The following is a 13,723-nucleotide window of genomic DNA, read 5'->3' on the forward strand; positions in this document are numbered from 1 at the left end:
TTCCTGATCGGCAACACTTACATAAATGAGGATTCAATTACTACGAAATTGTATTGACGCAATGTAAACCAATAAGAATAGAATTCCAATCATTAGATTAAGTGATTGAACTGATGGCTGTCTAAAAAACGCATATCAATTAGCTCAATTAGCTCTCTGGTACAATAATAACGACATTATATAGCAAAATTAGTAGATATATGTAGATACGTCTTGACCATAATGCTACAAAAATCCATCTGTACGTTTGCATTTATCAGTACTTGATAAATCGCTGTTGATAGCTGGGAGAATGACACGCACTACTTGGAAAAAAATCTGATCTGATGTCCCATTGCCCGTCTCACAAGAGTTGAATTTGTTTTTACAAGATATAATTGAATGAAACAAAATAACAAATTTGACGTCATGGCTTACGTCCAAATAATTCTAAAACGCGACATCATTTGCCAAGATACTTAAAATAAACTGTAACAAAATTTTAACTAGATGGTCAAGGAAATTTCCATTGTAGTAACAAGGTCAATCTTGTAGCGATAACTCCGATCATAGTTGTACAAACTGTAAAGCGAATATAAAGATAAATACCTTATCACTTTGATATACAGAAGTTAGTTAATGAAATTTTTTTATTAAAAAATATACATAAAAAAATTGAAAAAGTAGCGCCAGGTTTTTGTCTGTATAAATATTGTGTTTAGCCAACTTGATATGAGCTACATTGAAGTATTTGTCCTCCAAATATTAACACAACGAAAACAAATTTTTCTAATTATTATTGTTTATAATATGAAACACTTGACTTTTAATTTTAGATGTGATCACTAAAAATATGCTTTATATAAACTTTGCGCTAATTGTTATATATTTACAATAGATTCCAGTAGCTCCTGGAAGTAGAAAAGTCTGGCCTATCTTTCCGGCACTGTTATCAGCTGTCCACGATGATCCGTTACGAGTTGCAGTGAGATAGTCAGCTCTGTAATGTTGGGAGGGAGTGAATGTCATCGTACGATTAGGTACTAATGGAAGGTCACTGGAATAACAGAAGTAGTCTAGGTCCGGATACTCACAAACTTATTTACATCTGTACTTTGGCCACAGTACTCATATGAATCACATGTGTATTTATACTGCACTATTTGGGAATGCACGAGCATTGCAAAGTCATAACATTTCTGTTGCCAGAACAAACAAAGTCTAAGGGATCCATAATTAGCAATTTGAAAATAAAAACAGCTGTTTAAACCAAGGTTGAAATCGGTAATGCACTTATTTTTTAACATGATGACAACCACTCGTGTCAACTTTCTTTTTCATCGCAGAGCTTCATTTTCCAAGAGTGGATAATTTAGAAGCATACTATTTGTGTGGTAATCGAGTGCAATGTAAATTTATACCACATTCGTGATTTTAACCATACCACGATTGGCTACTGATAATTACGCGATAAACAAAGAGAAGACCACCTTATCACAGGATTATGTGGAGATTGCGTACATATCATTACCAACTCATTGCATAAGTATAGGCTATCGTTTGTTTATAAAAATGCTTGAACGACCATCAACTAGTTTAGTGAGTGAACACGTTGGACACTAACCAATCACCTTAACCTCGAAGTTTATACAGTTTTAATTATTATTCGGTAGCTGAAAGATATTTTATGACTCAATCTTGTGACAATAAATGAAACAATGGGTAGGTTGATTATTCGTGATTATAAATTAATTTTGCAAATATCTTTAAGTGACATTCTGAATTTAGCAAGTAAAGCTTAGAACACTACTCTGTTGCAGAGAACGACGTTACAGAATCATGTCTCGACAAAGCAGCTACGATTTTACCCATGGACTCTCGTCAAATGGTGAGTTCAAGATCAAAGATGAAAAATGTTCATTCACAAGACGCTCGAAGATTGTTTGCTATGTCAACACATATATAGACCTTCTTCATTCATCAAGTCATTGCTCTTTAATTATTCAGCAAGCTATTTTTTATTATTTATTATTTATTATTTTTCATCTCAAAGAATGGACATAAAAGTGAATCAAGTCCTGGAGGATGGAGTCCGCTGTTAATTCTGGCTGGTGCCACCTGCTGTTTAGGTTCCGCCCTGCCGACGGGATACAATATTGGTGTCATAAATAATCCTGCAGATGTTAGTATAAATTCTCTGATCAAGCTCTCTTATCATACCCCAGTTATCATTAGATTTAGGCCCTGAAAAGTAGCAGTAATTACTTGGTACTTTAGAATGTTATATAAGAACTTAATCTTTCTGACAACAGATTATAATGTTAAGTCCAAGTAATGAAAAACAAACTAGATGTCTTTTTATTCTTATTTTATCTACAGGCAATCTTATCCCATCACCACTGGAAAGCCTATAAATGATTTGCCAGCAAAAGTTATACGGATTGAAAAAGGGCATAGGCTGAGTAGATATTTTTGTTTTAATTTCATCATTCTCAGGTAGTTGTTATAGCCCTTCGTTCATGAAAAGCATCAATAAACTCTCTTTACTGCTAATGTAGTATATTCACACATTTCATATCGCTATGCTTATGACTAGCGCTAACAATAGATATTCTGTACATTATCCAGTCTAGTATAACTTTTAACAGTTGGTGAAATCCTGAAAATAATTATCTTCAAGCAACTAAGAGATAATTGTGCTTCATTATTCTCATATTAAATCGACAATATTTTGTAAATGGAAAAATAAGCATATCTTATGCATGAAATAGATTACAACTACAAAGTCTATGTGCTTTTCAATTTCAGCTTATGAAGACTTTTTGTAACGAATCGATCCAAGCACGTTATAATGTCGAATTATCAAAAGGGGCACTTAATGTAGTTTGGTCGACAGTTGTTTCCATTTTTCTGATCGGTGGAGTAACAGGTTCGCTATCTGCAGGTTGGTTGGCCGATAAACTGGGAAGGAGGGGGGCCCTGGCAATTGGAAATGCATTAGCAATCCTTGCAGCAATATTGTTTTTATGTGTAAAAGCCATAAATTCTGTAGAAGTTTTGATGGCTGGACGACTCATTGTGGGTAGGTAATTCTAACCAGGGTAAATGATTCACTGCGTTCAAAGTGAAAAAATTAATAATCAATTAATTTAAAATCTGATCTTTATTCTAGGACTATCCGCTGGTCTTGCCACTAGTCTGGTACCAATGTACATGACTGAAACAGCTCCTCTAAAACTGAGAGGAGCTGTTGGCGTACTTTGCCAATTAGGTATCACTGGTGGTGTGTTAGTTGGCCAAATCTTAAGTCTTTCTTATACTCTAGGAACGAAAGAATTGTGGCATGTCATGTTAGCAGCCTTTTCACCTCTTTCTTTAATTTCATTGGGACTTCTATACGTTTTGCCAGAAAGTCCGAAATATTTGTATGTCATCAAAGGCCGAGAAGGAGATGCAATCAAAGGTCTGTTTTCAACTTCTAACGTTTGCAAACTGATTGAAAATGATGTGGTTTTAATTATGAAAGATATTAAAATATTCAATTATTTTATTGCCCCAGAACTGAGCCGACTGCGTAATCTTGGCAGATCTATTTTGGATAATGAAATTGCAAATTTGGATCAAGAAGCGATTGCAGCAAAGAGGACTAGTACATGGACAATGGCACGCGTTTTCAAAGATCCAACTCTACGACTGCCATTGATTTTGGTCTGTGCTATGCAAGCTGGACAACAATTGAGCGGCATCAACGCTATATTTTATTATTCCAATACGATTTATACAGAAGCTGGATTAGGTGTCACTGCCTCAGAATATGCTACGCTTGGAACAGGAGTTATTAATGTTACCATGGCATTGATCGCAGTACCAGTAATGTCTCTGTTTGGAAGAAGAACCTTATTTCTCCTCAGTTGTTACCTGGCAGCAGGCTTTCTGATTGTTTCATGTATCTCAATTATATTTATAGTAAGTAACTATTTAATAGAAACTATTTTGAATCAGATCGATTCGATAATTTATTTATTTCTAATTTCTTATAGACCGCAGCTGCTGCCATGCCTTGGCTCTGCCTTATTGCGACTCTAGGGTATGTCTTAGTTTATGGATTAGGATTGGGCCCGATACCTTACTTTATTGGTTCTGAATTGTTTGACGTTGGACCAAGACCTGCAGCCATGGCTCTTGGGAGCGTTTCTAATTGGGGTGGTAATTTTATTGTTGGAATGACATTTCCAGTGGTAGAGCATGCAATTGGAGCATACAGTTTTCTCATATTTGCGGGCTGCACTCTACTGCTTGCATTATTGAATAGGTATATCTAGTATTCATAAATGCAGTATATCTTATATGAGCTGAAAATTACATGTCCCAATTTCTATTACAGAATTTATCTACCAGAAACACGTGGAAAGAGCACCATGGAAATAGCTGCGACTGTCACAAGAGGATTCAACTCACGGCCTAATTGACCAAAAGGTATTCAAATTAGACATAAATTATTTGATCGGTGTTTGAGGTGCTACCATCAAATGACTAGAGCAATCGTACTTGGATGGCCCAAAAAAAATGAATGGGTAATATTACAAAGGAACACCTTCCTAAATGCGCAAAGCGCAGTGTTCGCTGTTAAATTTTTTTTAACAGCCATCAATATATTTTATACAACAGAAATTGATCAATCGTTTACGATAAAAAATAAATGATTTACGATCACAATTGAGTCACTATTAAGTAATATATTAATCCATCTTTAACAGCACCATTTTACAACATTCGCTGGATAGTGAGCATTTAAAAGAAAAAAAAAAAGAACAAAATTAACTATCTAAATTATAATTCAATTAAGTAACAATCATATTTTATCACTGAGATTCACTGGTCAATTTGGAGTATATTCCGTCAATTTCTTCATAAAACACCAAGCATAAAACCGTGTGAGGTGCTATCCGCAACCACGTTGGAAATGTACCTTTGTACAATCCAAAAATTCCCTCTACCTTGGCTATTTTAATTAATGCATCAATCACCCCATTATACAAAAGTCCTTTGCCTTTGGCATCTACTCCTGTAACCATAAATGTATAATTGGTAACAAGCAACTTCGTAAAATGTAAATATTTCTTACTTTTCTTATGCGAGAAATAGTTTTACCTTGATTATACAGTCTTGTAGCAGCAACGTCAAATGGTTGCATAGTTAAGGCTACACACGTACCACCGTAAAAACTAGCCCAAAATGTAGCAAGGATTTGATTTTCAGGACATACCTGCAAGGTAATTGTAATAACAAGAATAAGCAATGAACATTCAAAATAATGAACAGTGAATAATTGCAGTAACAAAATGATCTCATACATTGAAATATTTCATCCAGTCCAACATCAGACTGAACATTGTTAGTTGAGTTGCAGATCCTATGAAAAGTCGGGGGACCCCTGCGTTCCATCCCCGATAAAGACCGCGAAATTTGCCTTCATTCCATAACTTCTGAAATGCAGGCCATGTGCCACTGTGATGGTGTTGATGGCCAACTGCTATTGTAGATGCAGCTTGAGCTTGCAGTTGCGTTTTGACCTGCAGAAATTGTAGATCCATATGTTTCATATTGAAAGAAAAAGTGTAGCCAGAATAACTTGAGAAAAATATGTTGTAGCATATTACCAGGTAAAGAGGACTACCCAGAATAGATCCCACTGCACCAGCACAGCCAGTTATCAAAGCAGTTTTTAAAATGCTCGTTTGACCGTTAGCATTCAGTGTGAGTTCATGTTTTTTTGCAATATTAAAAACTCCTAGTCTGACGCCATTGAGAACAAACTGGAATGCTATCGCGGGTATGAAACCAGCCTGCAGAGCAAAAATTCCTTCATGCTTTGCAACAACATATGCTGCGTGCATAGTGTTTTTGTAAAGTTTTGTATAAGAGCCACGAGCCTCCAACTCTCCTTGCAGCTGTAGTCGGATCTTTACCACGTCAATGGGATTTGTAAAACAACCAGAGCCCATTGCAGCCAATCCACCAATCACAAACTCTGCCCCTGGCCTATAATGTGAATTAACTCCAGAAAACTCATAATTGATCCTTGACTTTCTTTTGAATAATGGTTTGAATTGTGACTTTATAAGCATGTGATAATGCTTCATTTTTAGTAGTTCTGTGTACTGATAAATAAATCAATTATGTGCTCTTGCTTTTGGCCCCTGACAATCAGAAGATAGAAACTCTGCCGGTGAGATTAATAATGTGAAAATACTGAAAACAAATTCATTAGACCCGACACTCACAAAAAAATAAAAAAAGAACCAGTGGTACTTTTGAGCATATGCATAAATATTTTTTTACTCGTGTAAAGCTAGAAGCATTTTTATTATTATATAGACGTAGTAGTAGGCAAACATGGAAATGTGCCTCAGCCCAGTCACAGTTCTACTGAATTTTATTTACATAAAGGTCAAAGAGCCAGACCTTTTTGATGAATTTTCATTTTAAAAACATTTTAGAGAAGCTTTTTGTGCTACTCTGAATCTTTAATGAAGCCCTGAGGTAATTACGATCTTAAATCTACAATTATCCATTCGTTACACATTTGTATGTTGTGAAAATTGCGAATCACAGCAGCCAATCATTTTGTGTATTGAAGATCAAATAAGTATAATTAATTTTTATTTGTATCTGTACCAATAACATCTATCACTAAATTGTTGAAAGAAGTCCTGCCCTCACAATCAGCATTGATAAAAGTATATCGAATTTCAGTCCAAAATACGTATACTTATATGAAATACTTGAACCTATCTCTTGAACCTAGTCATATATTATCACTCACCTACATCTAATTTGATAACATGCGTTTCATATCTTGAAAGCTTTGGGTTAAACAATCAGAATCTTGAGAGTGATCATAAATGATAAACTCATCAAGTTTTGAATTCTATTGGATGAATTGTAGATCTGTGTCCCTGGTTATAGGACTATTCCAATTTGAGCTTTTATGTAATTAGTCTTGATAGGGTTATTTGGGTATGACATCGCCATGTAACATTGACACATTTTTTGGAAACTCTTGGAGCAGCCCTGGTTTAATCGGTCCATTATTAATAGAGGATTGTTACCCCGAGCCTTGAATATTATTCTTTTCAACAATGCAATGAGCATGGCGTCCCATGTCAGCAACAATATACATTTTTATATGGAATGCATTATTTGACTGACCAAAAAAGGAAAATTAATTAAATGGAATGCTTACAGTTTATTTGACGTTGGCTTCGAGGGTGCTGTCATTTCAGTGATGCAGTGTTGAAGGTACGTGTATGCACTAAATGTTCACCTTGAGTACTGAGAACAGGGAATTTACCCTTCGACTTGTTTCAACTTTGGTCTTGGTATCACTTGGTATCACCTAGGCATGTCACACTGCTCGTGATCCTTGAGCAACGACATCAGAAAGATTAATGACGATTCTCAAAGACGGTCGGTCTCGTATCATTTTCAAAGAATTGCCCTGAAGCATGGTTATCGCCTGACCAACGACTGACAGTTTCATGGTGAGTAATTATCATGCATAGAAAATTTTAGAGGAGATTAACGTGTTTGACAGGTAATCACTATACCACGATTAAATCATTATATTTCGCGCGATGTTTCAGTGATTATTAGTCAGTGAAATTAATGCAATATCGCGTACCACGTGGTTGTATTTGGCTCAATCCATGTTTATTTCAATGCTGCATACTGCTGTAGCAGACGAGAAATAGTACGAACAATTGACACCATTCAAGTTTAATAATGGCTGTCAAAACGCGGGCATTGTTGGTGTTCGCTGTTCGATCGAAGCACTTTGAACTTGAGTTGAAGGTGAGTAAATTCTACCGAGCAATTATCTCTTCAATATCTCTTCCTCAAAGGCGAGACTATATCATGTACGAGGTTTGCAATTGAACTCCTTGTACAGCGAGGAGTACATAATAACCTAAGAGTACCATCATGGAGGGTACCATCACCTGAGGATCGATTAGATGCAATAGGGCCTCCAGATCCAGTATCAAACTTGAGGCCGATTGTTTTCGCTGTTCCTAACAACGAAACTGCACTAGAAAAAACTTATCGAGAAACTAGAGTGTCTACCCAAGCTTGGAATCAGGAGTTTTGGTCAAAACACAATGCCAGGTTCATATTGGTAAGTTTGTAGCTCGCATCCTAATCTTAGGCGCTTGTACAAGTATCAGAAACAGTCATTTCCATATCACAAACTCCATGTAGCCAGGTTGATTTTTCTATAGGAACGTAAGAAGTTTCAAGACACTCAGAAGCAGGCAGGAGTTTCAACATTGACTGCGGATGAGATGTCTGTATTCTACAAAAAATTTTTGGATGAACATTGGCAGACCCATCTGAACTACAATATCTCTTGGTACAAGAAAAACATTACACTTTTGTTCCTCGAAATAAGGGTGAATTTAGCAAGAATTGGATCAACAAGGTAACTTCCTATTTTCCTAATATCTGCCGCGTCCACATTTCAATAGTTCCTCCCGATTCAGTGTAATATAAATGTAAATAAATTATTGCTATTGTTATCTCTATTCAAGCTAAATTTCTCATTTTTCAAAACGTTGCCCTGGTTACAATTTTGGATGAACTGGCCTGTACATTATGAAACATATTCATAACACAGATGTAATTGAATTTGACTTTGTATTTCTGATGTAGTTTATTCGTTTTTTTATTGATATTTTTATGTCTAGAATATGTAAGAGGTAGCTTACAGTGATTTCAAGTAACGATACACCATATAGAAAGTGAATACTTGCACTAATAATTTTCAGATCACCAGGAACAAAAACCTTATTCAAACGTAATGAATTCTGAGTATATCAATGGATGGAACGGTTTCTTTTATCTACTTGTTTTCTGTGTTGATAATTTGCCTTCAAGCAATCGATTTCATTCTCTCGTTTTTTTAACGCCATTTTGAGATACTGCTGTTGCTGTTTTTCCTCCTGCAGTTGGTGCTCAAATTCTATTTTTGCTTTAAAAAATTTGTCTGCAGCGAATTTGGCAGCCTGCAATGCCTTTCTTTTCTGGTCTTCCAAACAATCCATCTGGGCTCCTAATTCTTCGCAATTTTTACACAGCCCTAGAGGCTGATCTGCGAACTTTGATTCAGCAGTTTCTAATGCAGCTAGGAGTGAGTTGTTAGTTTCTTTTTCACAATACAGTTGGTCAGTCAATTGCTCAAATTCTTGTGCAGCATGCTTCGCCATCTTTTCGCTCTGTTGTACCAGCTGAAAGTTGTTTTTTTTTTCATTATAAATTCACACGACATAGCATTGTTTAATGAAAATTGTATACACGATAGCCATATGCATTCAAGAAAAACTTACATTTTTTAATCTCTTGATTGTGTCACTTTGATCTTCTATCATTTGTTCCTTAATTCTTAGTTCACAATGATGGTTATCCTTAATATTTATCAATTCCTTTCTCAAAGTATTACAGGTCTGTGTTTCTTGAGCAAGTGAAAATTTTGAATTCTCTAATTCCATTTTCAGTTCTTTCACTTTGGAGACCATTGTATTAAGTTTACATTGTTGATCACATTGTTGAGCGTCCTGAGCAACAAATCCATTATTAGTTTTTCTTATACATACGCGAACGTATGAGAATAATAATAAAAGAATCATTGTGAAGTGGAATTTGAAGGCACCTTTTCAGAAATGCACATATCTTTTTGTTGCATTTGAATTTGATGCTGATTGCAGATGCCAGTCAGATCGCAAATTTGTTTCTTTTGTATTTTAACTACGTTTGTTAATTCTGCAATCATTTCTTCATATTCGGCTTTCTCAGCATATAAAATTTCTTCTTTCCTCTGAACTGCGTTCTTAATTTTATCCACCTCCAAGGAAACATCTGCAAATCTAAAAGTTTACCCAATGTTAATATACGTAATACTGTTACCCAATGTAAAGTGACCATGTTTTTTTCCAACATTTGATTGCATCTATTAGTTTAATCATAGTTTTAAAATTCGGTCAGAATTACTTCTTTGCTTCAGTTTCAGACATACTTTTCAATTGGTATTTCAAATCTTTACACTCGCAAGCGAGTTTCGTATTATCGCAAATTGTCTGCCCTAATTGTTTAGACAATGATGCACTTTTTTCAGCTTCTTGAGCTAGCTTCGCGTTTTGTTCCTAAAACAGAAGTTGAGAATAAACATCTAGGTGTTGTAACGGGTAATCGGTATTGAACATTTGTAAATTAGCCAATAACTTTTCACCTTCAAAACAGTCATTTGGGCTGCTAAATCACTCTTGCTGGCTTTTATCATGTCAGAATGATTTCTAGATTGCTTGGCCAAATCCATAGCAAGATTTTGGGATCTGACTGCTAGTTTAACTTGTTCCTCTGCCTTTGATAATGCATCGCGCAAACATGCTGCTTGCTGTTCTCCGTCTGCTTTTAGGCATTGCATGCTACACGTCAAGTTTTTTATTTGTTCTGCAAGCTGAGCTCTGAGCGTCCTCTCATGTTGTAGATCCTATATTTGAATGATGTAGGTATCAAATCTATTCAACAAGTAGTTATAATAGACTCAGATGAAAAGTGAACTCAAATAAATAACTTTTAGCAGATGCATAGCAAACCTGTTGGAGTTTATCTATATCAAGTTCGTCTGTTACCGATTCCATAGATTTCACAAGGACTCTTTCTGCAGACGATCCTCTAGATTGCTTCTCTGGCCCCTTTTCCGTACCAGAACCATTACCTACTGTGGCTACAGAATGAATGCATAAAAATATATTAACAACCTATATTCAAAGAGTTTAAATGTTGGGTCGAATTTTTTTCTGGGAGACAAGAGCAATTGATCAATATTGAAATGAATATCAGTAAACGTCCAGACAAATGTAAGGAGTTCCACGAGAAAAAGAAAAACATTTTAGCATTTCTTGGATATAACTGGATCGATTTGAACCAGGTAATATCATTTCAATTTTGGAAATTGCGATGTATGATTTAAAATCAATATTAGAGTGAAATTACCTCACAGATGTCTAGCGCAAGATAAATTCATATTTTCATATTTATTGCTCGATCCAATGTAGAAACAGCTTACACTCTTTTAATTTAGCATCTTTGCAGAGACACGTTCTTCTCATGTGACATAATTTTCGTGAATGCTGAAGCCGTTGCTTTTCTTCCGAACTGCAGCAGGCACAACAAACTGTTTTTGTGTTTGGCACGGTGCTGCAACAAGACCATCCCTTTTTGCAAGCATTCTGCCCTTCTGTTGCCGCTTCCGTATAGATTATACTGCATGGCTTTCGACGTAATTGTCCTTTGCCAGTATTCTTCTGTAGGATAAAAAAATCAGTGACATCACTGGTATGTTTGCGTTGAGCTTTGCATACGAGATTGCATAGGTCAGAAAGTTACGTTAATTTTGCCATGGTTTACCTACCGTTACATCTCGTTCAGCAATATTTTCTAGAGCAGAATCAGAAGAAATCATCTGAGATGAATCATTCATTTGCCTTAGTGCAGATATCGTTTTCAGCTGTTGATTTAATCGGTTTAGTCTTACGACGATAGGGCCAATACTCATTCCAGGATATACAAAATTTTCTGGGTTGATTTATGATGAACGAAATTACAGCACGTCGAATCTTTGCTGTATGATGAACTGCCAAATTTGCTTGAGGGCATACCGATGCAAGATCCAATTCTCTGAAGTGATTAGTAATCAAACCCATCAATCTGCGACTCAATTTTTTCATTTGTCCATATTTTTTTTCGTGAAATTTCCAATGCAGGAGAATTCTGCATTTTCTCTCAACACATTGCAGTGAAAGATTTTTTATTGCTCCATATTTTACGGTTCATATTATTGCCTAATTGTTTTTATATAATTACTCGAGGACTTGTAATTTTTTTACTATCAAAGGATGCGTAAGTAATGGTGGTTTCTGAGTATCAGATATAAATAAGAAATGAATATGTAAAAGAAAAATGAGTATGCTCTGGCGTAAAAAATAATGGAGTATGGATCATCGTCATGTGGGATATAAAGTGCCGTAACAATGGCCGTTGCAGTCTAAGTAAAGGTACCCAGTCGGATGGCCTGATATCTGACACCTCAGAAGAATTCACATCGAGCAGCTCAACAGAAAAGTTTGAACAAGGCATTGTAGTTAAACAAACCAAAGGTAAAATCATGAGAAAGTTGACCATGAAGTAGTTGAAAGAAAAAAATTAATCCTCTCTTATTAGGGCAAGATATCCAGGGAGCTTATAAATCATCACAGGTTTCGGTAAACTCAAAGTCATCGACCAATTCGCATGAATCTCAGACTCAATGCCAGTTGTACATCAAATGGGGTGTTCTGTTAAGTTTTGGAATCTCTTTATGGGTCGCCCTGTGGGTGATGGAAATATTCAATCCAAATCCATTTTTAAAAGAGGGTAAGTCTCGGCTTGCGTTACGTTATCATCTTTCGAAAAAGTATCCTTCCAATTTTTGTCAGTCATTTACTCTGTGGTATGACTTCCCTAATTTTACTAAGCCTGTTTGAAGATTGGCTTACAGATATGACTAAGGTGAAAAAAGTTACACTCAAAGGTGACATCGTGAACGATCTCGCTACGCTAAAATGGGGGTTCCTAGATCTATGGAGCGGTATCGGGAATTCTATCAAATCTATAACATCTCTAGATGTTCTAATACTCTTGACTTGCGTAACAATTTTAATTTACCTGAATTTTCATGCGAGAAACATTTGGACGGGAACTACCGGACAAGACTGTTATGAGTACGTTGAGAAAATTTGAAATTTGATCAGCCGCATGATAAATATTTGATAATGTTTAAACATTGAATAACCATCCGCAGTAAATTATGTAAAAGTTTATCAAACACGGAGATAGAGCAAAGTGATACTGAGGACAGTAGTTCTCACTCCGGCATACTAGCGGAAGAACCAAAAAATGTATTTAGTCAAGGCGATATGAGAAATTTAACGATGCCGAACATCGAATCGAAATCAAACATCAGAGAAGAGACCCGGTCGGATGACGATAATTTATTTATGCGCTTAGATGATAGTTGCCTTTTAGGTAAAACAAGAAAGTGGTCATCTGAAATATATGATGGTAGCAGCTGTAGCACTATCTGCTGCAAGCACAGCAATCCTTCTAAAGATCTGGTTAGAAATAGAACGATTTACAACAAGCCCAACTTTAAGTTGAGTTGCACCTCATCCGAGTCAAAAGATGGTGAATTGAAGTCAAATTTAACGCATTCGAGTTTCTCTTGCTCGGTATTCAACAAGAGCGCAAGTTTTATATCTGAAAAAATCGAGACCTGGTTGGAGCTGCCAAATTCAGATCAAGCTGACCGAGTATTGCATAGTTTTGATGCGGAGCTTGAACGATTGTTCAAAGTACGACCCGCCTCATCCTCCTTATTTTTCGGCGAGACCGTACAAAATCAGCACCAATTCAACACTTCCGCCATCGACCGTACTAACGAGAAAAAATCAAAGACTACGAACGTCAGCAAGAGCCAAGGCATTATCAGTTCTTCGCCAGCATTTAAAAAGTTCCTTGAGAACTTAGCTGGGAACACACCTTCGGGAATAAACACATAGACTGAGATTCATGTCACGCATTATAAAGTTTCGTAGCGTCTTTTGCTATGTTTACTTTATTCTCTATTTTTCGAATAAAATTTTTAAATGTT

The 13,723-nt window shown here is 36.0% G+C and overlaps 5 protein-coding genes across 13 annotated transcripts; 3 read left to right on the forward strand and 2 right to left on the reverse strand.

Moving 5' to 3' along the window:
- The first annotated feature begins 556 nt into the window (after positions 1-556).
- LOC105693789 (solute carrier family 2, facilitated glucose transporter member 4-like) lies at positions 557-4,692 on the forward strand. 6 transcript variants are annotated; one of them, XM_048653517.1, is made up of 8 exons: positions 557-1,701; positions 1,777-1,867; positions 2,033-2,161; positions 2,788-3,061; positions 3,152-3,442; positions 3,539-3,945; positions 4,020-4,291; positions 4,364-4,692. In XM_048653517.1, exons 2-8 carry the CDS (start codon positions 1,850-1,852, stop codon positions 4,446-4,448), a joined length of 1,476 nt encoding a protein of 491 aa, XP_048509474.1. In that variant the 5' UTR covers positions 557-1,701; positions 1,777-1,849; the 3' UTR covers positions 4,449-4,692. The 6 variants fall into 6 exon arrangements, with proteins under 6 accessions (XP_048509474.1, XP_012269362.2, XP_012269365.2 ...); XM_012413939.3 differs by having other exon boundaries at positions 1,782-1,867; XM_012413942.3 differs by having other exon boundaries at positions 1,800-1,867.
- Positions 4,693-4,695: 3 nt separating this feature from the next.
- Positions 4,696-7,393, reverse strand: LOC105693792 (solute carrier family 25 member 35-like). Of its 3 annotated transcripts, none has more exons than XM_048653525.1 (4): positions 7,226-7,393; positions 5,334-6,021; positions 5,131-5,245; positions 4,696-5,044 (listed from the first exon to the last, which is right to left on the reverse strand). In XM_048653525.1, exons 1-4 carry the CDS (start codon positions 7,258-7,260, stop codon positions 4,842-4,844), a joined length of 1,041 nt encoding a protein of 346 aa, XP_048509482.1. In that variant the 5' UTR covers positions 7,261-7,393; the 3' UTR covers positions 4,696-4,841. The 3 variants fall into 3 exon arrangements, with proteins under 3 accessions (XP_048509482.1, XP_048509483.1, XP_048509481.1); XM_048653526.1 differs by lacking the exon at positions 7,226-7,393 and having other exon boundaries at positions 5,334-5,552; positions 5,640-7,084; XM_048653524.1 differs by lacking the exon at positions 7,226-7,393 and having other exon boundaries at positions 5,334-7,084.
- A 299-nt stretch (positions 7,394-7,692) lies between these two features.
- On the forward strand, positions 7,693-8,561 carry LOC105693793 (COA8 family protein CG14806, mitochondrial). The gene is made up of 3 exons (XM_012413946.3): positions 7,693-7,833; positions 7,931-8,155; positions 8,259-8,561. Exons 1-3 carry the CDS (start codon positions 7,765-7,767, stop codon positions 8,460-8,462), a joined length of 498 nt encoding a protein of 165 aa, XP_012269369.1. The 5' UTR covers positions 7,693-7,764; the 3' UTR covers positions 8,463-8,561.
- A 152-nt stretch (positions 8,562-8,713) lies between these two features.
- LOC105693790 (myosin-16-like) lies at positions 8,714-11,762 on the reverse strand. The gene is made up of 9 exons (XM_048654310.1): positions 11,640-11,762; positions 11,447-11,542; positions 11,102-11,339; positions 10,629-10,759; positions 10,255-10,522; positions 10,024-10,114; positions 9,686-9,899; positions 9,363-9,590; positions 8,714-9,263 (listed from the first exon to the last, which is right to left on the reverse strand). Exons 1-9 carry the CDS (start codon positions 11,760-11,762, stop codon positions 8,853-8,855), a joined length of 1,800 nt encoding a protein of 599 aa, XP_048510267.1. The 3' UTR covers positions 8,714-8,852.
- LOC105693749 lies at positions 10,504-13,723 on the forward strand. 2 transcript variants are annotated; one of them, XM_012413947.3, is made up of 4 exons: positions 10,504-12,191; positions 12,256-12,447; positions 12,560-12,794; positions 12,875-13,723. In XM_012413947.3, exons 1-4 carry the CDS (start codon positions 12,041-12,043, stop codon positions 13,629-13,631), a joined length of 1,335 nt encoding a protein of 444 aa, XP_012269370.3. In that variant the 5' UTR covers positions 10,504-12,040; the 3' UTR covers positions 13,632-13,723. The 2 variants fall into 2 exon arrangements, with proteins under 2 accessions (XP_012269370.3, XP_012269297.3); XM_012413874.3 differs by having other exon boundaries at positions 12,572-12,794.

This window comes from Athalia rosae, chromosome 4 (assembly GCF_917208135.1).
Source record: "Athalia rosae chromosome 4, iyAthRosa1.1, whole genome shotgun sequence".
NCBI lineage: Eukaryota > Metazoa > Arthropoda > Insecta > Hymenoptera > Athaliidae > Athalia > Athalia rosae.